Source organism: Sinocyclocheilus anshuiensis, unplaced genomic scaffold, assembly GCF_001515605.1.
Source record: "Sinocyclocheilus anshuiensis isolate Anshui unplaced genomic scaffold, SAMN03320099.WGS_v1.1 scaffold274, whole genome shotgun sequence".
Taxonomy (NCBI): Eukaryota; Metazoa; Chordata; class Actinopteri; order Cypriniformes; family Cyprinidae; genus Sinocyclocheilus; species Sinocyclocheilus anshuiensis.
Genome location: NW_015547698.1, coordinates 2,567,335 through 2,573,147, shown reverse-complemented (window position 1 = coordinate 2,573,147; position 5,813 = coordinate 2,567,335). Strand labels below are relative to the sequence as shown.

The following is a 5,813-nucleotide window of genomic DNA, read 5'->3' as shown; positions in this document are numbered from 1 at the left end:
AATATATCTAAATATATGTGTCTATATATATATATATATATATATATATATATATATAGACAGATGTATATGTGTGTGCGTATATAATATAATATAATATATATATATATGTATGTATATATTTTACAAAAATTATATTTAATAAAATTAGTCACTCTTTTTTCTAGTTTTTATAATTCATGTGATTGTATGTGTATATGAATAATTTTAACATTTGATCAAATTAGTCACTATGTAATATTTAATAAATTAGAATTATAATATTTTATTACATTATTAGTCACTCTTTTTTCTAATTAATTTTCTAATTCATGTGACTGCGTATATATGTATGTATTTATAAAATGAAATGTATTAATATATTTTATATAATATATAAAATCTTATGTAAATTATACCTTTTTAAAATAACTTGGTCATTATGTCTTCTAATTAATGCATCTGTGTTTTAATAAAAATATATCTTTTTTTATTATTATTATTTAGTTTGTTTTTTATTACAATAGTTAATACTGTTGCCTCCCAACAGGCAGGCTGGTCGATCCAAACACAAGCAAACTGGGCAAAGACGAGATGCTGTCCATCATTCGACATGGTGCCACTCATGTGTTCGCCTCTAAAGAGAGTGAGATCACCGATGAAGACATTGATGCCATCTTGGAGAGAGGAGAGAAGAAGGTAGGACCTGATCTAGGGAAATTACTTCACAAAGCTAAACTGAAATGTAAAAGCGAAAGAAAGAAATGTTCTTTATAACATTTCTAATTGTTGTTTTAGACCATGGAGATGAAGGAAAAGTTGGCTAATCTTGGCGAAAGCTCACTGAGGAACTTCACCATGGACACAGAGAACAGCGTGTACAACTTTGAGGGTGAAGATTACAGAGAAAAGAAAAAGGTAATGCATTACAAATCGCAACAAGTACTTGTCATTATAGTTTGGGGTTGAAAATGATAGACTGATCTGAACTCCCCTCCTCCTCAGGTCATCACTAACTGGATTGAGCCACCCAAGAGAGAGCGCAAGGCCAACTATGCTGTGGATGCTTACTTCAGAGAGGCCCTTCGTGTCAGCGAGCCCAAAGCACCAAAGGTATTATTAGCCCTTATGCTGTTGACCAGAATCAGCATTTGAATTGGAAACCCTAGAGCTGTCTTAATGGACTTTCTCCTGTTCCCTCAGGCTCCCCGTCCTCCCAAACAGCCCAATGTTCAAGACTTCCAGTTCTTTCCCCCTCGGCTTTTTGAGCTGCTGGAGAAAGAGATCCTGTATTACAGGAAGACTATCGGCTACAAGGTGTGTCTATATTTTGAGCTTCAGGTTGGGGTCAACAAAATTGACACTTCGTTCAAAAATGTTTGTTTTTTTTCTCAAAAAAAGTATCATATGCACAACTAGGCTACATTTGTTTGATCAAAACTATAGTAATACTATGAAATTAATATAATTAATTTAAACTGATTGTTTTCTATGAATATATTTTTAAATGTAATTTATTCCTGTGATCAAAGCTGAATTTTCAGCATCATTACTCCAGTCTTCAGTGTCACATGATTCTTCAGAAATCATTCTAATATGCTGATTTGCTGCTCAAGAAAGATTTCATATTATCAATTTTGAAATTAATTTTTTTTTATTCTTTCATGAATCGAAAGTTCAAACGAACAGCTTTTATTTGAAACAAAAATCTTTTGCAATATTATTAATGTCTGTACTATCGCTGTTGATTAATTTAATACATCCTTACTGAATAAAAGTGTTAATTTCTTACACTTACGGACCCCAAACTTTTGAACGGTAGTGTACTTTCTTAGTACACACTCTCATTGTTCTCATTGTTGAGTCTCACTGTTGTTCAAAATTTCATTTACAAAGATGGCACATTACACAAGTAGAAAGGATTGCAAATTAAGTTTCATGTTGACTTTAACTTTCAGTATGTTCATATAGTAGTACATACAGTTATAATAACATTATAAACTCTTCAGAAGCAATAATTCCTACTAAAGTTCATAATGCATGAACAGGTGCCAAGAAACCCCGATCTGCCCAACTCGGCCCAAATGCAGAAAGAGGAACAGGCCAAGATCGATGAAGCTGAACCACTTAATGAGGAAGAGCTGGAGGAGAAGGAGAACCTCCTCTCACAGGTAAATCCCAGCGGGGAATTCACGTGACAGCCCACTGGCGTGTACTTCCATATCTTCTCGTATTTACATGACACCTTTAAGTATAATTGATCTCAGTGTGATAACATTAAACTCCTTATCTTAGTCTGAATTGTGCTTTCCAATGTTTCGACCTTCTAGAATCCATGAGGTGATGTTTGTGTAGCAGCTCATGTCAACATGTCTTCTGTTCTCAGGGTTTTACTATCTGGACCAAGCGTGACTTCAACCAGTTCATCAAGGCCAATGAGAAGTGGGGAAGAGACGACATCGAGAACATCGCCCGTGAGGTCGAGGGCAAAACCCCAGAGGAGGTCATGGAATATTCTGGTATGTCGATACGCCGTCCACCAGCGCACAGCTCAACCGTATACAGGAAGCGTGTGCTCGAGATGTGTTGTGCTTGTGTGCAGCTTTGTTCTGGGAGCGCTGCAATGAGCTGCAGGACATTGAGAAGATCATGGCTCAGATCGAGAGAGGAGAGGCCCGAATCCAGAGGAGGATCAGCATCAAGAAAGCACTGGACTCTAAAGTGAGTGACATTCTGTCATCGGTCTCTCATTGAGGGGTTTAGATTATACTTTTTGTTTAAGGTGTCCTTGTTACATTGTAATACGTACTGATTAATATTCATTAAGAACACGTACTTACTATAGGGTTATGATTGAGGTTTGATGTAGGGTTAGTTGCATGTAATTATTCATAATTTACTGTTATTACTATAGTAAGTAACATTGTGTAACAAGGACACCAAAGTAGTGTTACAGGGATTTATAATGCAGAGCAGGGATATTGTTAACTACAGCCAGAAAAAAACTTTTTTGTTACTTGAAATAAACATTAATTGAAAAAAAAAACAACGTATTTTCTTTCAGGTAATTGCCAAGGCAATATTTGTACTAAAATATAAATCATAATTTACTGTTATTACTATAGTAAGTAACATTGTGTAACAAGGACACCAAAGTAGTGTTACAGGGATTTATAATGCAGAGCAGGGATATTGTTAACTACAGCCAGAAAAAAACTTTTTTGTTACTTGAAATAAACATTAATTGAAAAAAAAACAACGTATTTTCTTTCAGGTAATTGCCAAGGCAATATTTGTACTAAAATATAAGCTCTTAAAATAAGTACTAAAATAACTAAAACTTAATAAACTAACAAATAAAAATGGCTAAATATCATAGACATATTAAAAAGCTGATTAAAAATGGCAAAATCACCCCAAATAAATTACTAAAACTTTACTTAAAAAAAAAAAAAAATCAAAAAAAATCAAATTCAAAATATTAATGGGACAGTTCACCCAAAAATGAAAATTCTGTTATTAATTACTCACCCTCATGTCATTCCAAACCCGTAAAACCTTCGTTTATCTTCAGAACACAAATTAAGATATTTTTGATGAAATCCGAGAGCTTTCTGACCCTCCATAGACAGCAACACAACTGAAACATTTTATGGCTCAGAAAGGTAGTAAGGACTGAAGATGAACGAAGGGTTACGGGTTTGGAACGACATGAGGGTGAGTAATTAATGACTGAATAATCATTTTTGGGTGAACTATCCCTTTAACTATAACAGAATATCCGTGATAACAAAATAATTCAAATTTTTTGGCTTCAGAAATCATTCTAATATGCTCATTTGCTGGTCAAGAAACATTTTTTTTATCAATGTTGAAAACCGTTTTTGCTGCTTAATATTTTTGCAGATTTTTCCCCCCAGGATTCTTTAAATAGAAAGTTCAAAACATTTTTGCAATTCAGAGGAGGGAAATTATCATTAACTAAAACTAAAAACACTACTTTTTTTGTTTCTTGAAATGAACATGAACTGAAATAAAATACTAATTTCAGCTAGTTGCCAAGGCAATTTCTCATTTTTGTTTAGTTTAAGTTGAAGTGTACTAGAACTAATTAAACTAAAACTAATAAAGAAATTAATAAATACCATGTAGACATCTAAAAAAAGAAAACTATTAAAAATGACAAAAACATCCAACAAAATTACTAAAACTCAACTAAAATTAAAATGAAAACAGAAAATATCAAAATATAATTTAATGCAAAATATTACCGAACTATACTAGTATATCAATGATACTAAACCAACACTGATTCAGAGGGTTAACGTTTTGTTTCTCTCTCTTCAGATTGGCCGTTATAAGGCATCATTCCATCAGCTCAGGATCTCATACGGCACCAACAAAGGCAAGAACTACACCGAGGAGGAGGATCGATTTCTCATCTGCATGCTGCACAAACTGGGCTTTGACAAGGAGAGCGTTTATGATGAGCTGCGCCAGTGCATACGCAACTCGCCCCAGTTCCGCTTTGACTGGTTCCTCAAGTCCCGCACGGCCATGGTGAGATTTATGTGCCTCGTTATATCACGAGCAATCCAATAATATTCATCTATCCAAAATATGCTAATACTGCGATGTAACCACAGGAGCTTCAGAGGAGATGTAACACACTGATCACGCTCATCGAACGTGAGAACATGGAGCTGGAAGAGCGAGCGAAAGCGGAGAAGAAGAAGAGGGGCCCTCGCACATCTTCGGTGAGCTTGTGCCAGTCGTGTTCTTCCATCACAGAAACCACGGGCGAAATTGAAGAGTGAGCTCAGAAGCTGTAGAGCAGTTTTTTATGACTTATCCCTCTTTCCCCATAGGCCCAGAAACGCAAGCAGGACGGGAACCCAGATGGACGCGGACGCAAGAAGCAGCTCAAATTGTGATCGGCGACACACTTTACTTGGCGAGGACCTTCAGTACAGCGATTCTTGCATTTGTTGTTACGGGTCCCACTCATGTACTGTATGGATTTGCAGCACTGAACCTCGCCTCCAAGTAGCTTGACCTTTTTAACAAGGTGTGGAGTTGTAAATTAGATCTCTCTCTTTTAGTTATATAATGTGCTACGGCTGTGCTGTCAGTTGTGTTTTGTATTTATGCCTACTTTTGTACCACATTCCATTTGCTTGTATCAATTAGATTTGCCGTCTTTCCCTCATTATTAGCGTCTTCAGTATTGTCTCTGTACCCTCAGTTGAATAGTCAATTAGAACGTGACTAATAAATATTGTTTTTATAAACACTGCTCAGTATGATTCTTCCAAATAAATGTAATGTCTTCAGCTTGTATGGTAACGTAGTATTGGTGTACATATTCAGCAACTACACAGAGAGCTTTGGCATTAATTGCTGAAATAATGTTTGAAAAATGCTCAAGGAAAAGAGTAATTACATTAGGTTTTTGTAGGGGTGGAAATAGAAAAAAGGCACTTTAAAATACTCTTCTGCGTTCTTTGAAATTCTTGATGTGCCATATCCTTTCATTAATATGCTTCTGTTCTGTATGTTACCTCATCTCTCCTTGTATTTTCTCCCTCGTTCATGTCATTTGTCCTCATTGCTAGTTCAAGTTTAATTGCTGAAATAATGTTTGAAAAATGCTCAAGGAAAAGAGTAATTACATTAGGTTTTTGTAGGGGTGGAAATAGAAAAAAGGCACTTTAAAATACTCTTCTGCGTTCTTTGAAATTCTTGATGTGCCATATCCTTTCATTAATATGCTTCTGTTCTGTATGTTACCTCATCTCTCCTTGTATTTTCTCCCTCGTTCATGTCATTTGTCC

The 5,813-nt window shown here is 35.3% G+C and overlaps 1 protein-coding gene across 1 annotated transcript in view; it reads left to right on the top strand.

Annotated features, from left to right (window-relative positions):
- Positions 1 to 5,279, top strand: part of LOC107703846 (SWI/SNF-related matrix-associated actin-dependent regulator of chromatin subfamily A member 5) — a 13,305-nt gene extending 8,026 nt beyond the window's left edge. Inside the window, exons 16-25 of the mRNA XM_016506614.1 lie at positions 530 to 678; positions 778 to 897; positions 985 to 1,092; positions 1,183 to 1,296; positions 2,028 to 2,150; positions 2,366 to 2,498; positions 2,582 to 2,700; positions 4,327 to 4,539; positions 4,626 to 4,736; positions 4,848 to 5,279. Of these exons, the coding sequence (XP_016362100.1) occupies positions 530 to 678; positions 778 to 897; positions 985 to 1,092; positions 1,183 to 1,296; positions 2,028 to 2,150; positions 2,366 to 2,498; positions 2,582 to 2,700; positions 4,327 to 4,539; positions 4,626 to 4,736; positions 4,848 to 4,913 (1,256 nt within the window). The 3' untranslated portion in view covers positions 4,914 to 5,279. The remainder of the gene's footprint in view (positions 1 to 529; positions 679 to 777; positions 898 to 984; positions 1,093 to 1,182; positions 1,297 to 2,027; positions 2,151 to 2,365; positions 2,499 to 2,581; positions 2,701 to 4,326; positions 4,540 to 4,625; positions 4,737 to 4,847) is intronic.
- The last annotated feature ends 534 nt before the right edge of the window (positions 5,280 to 5,813 follow it).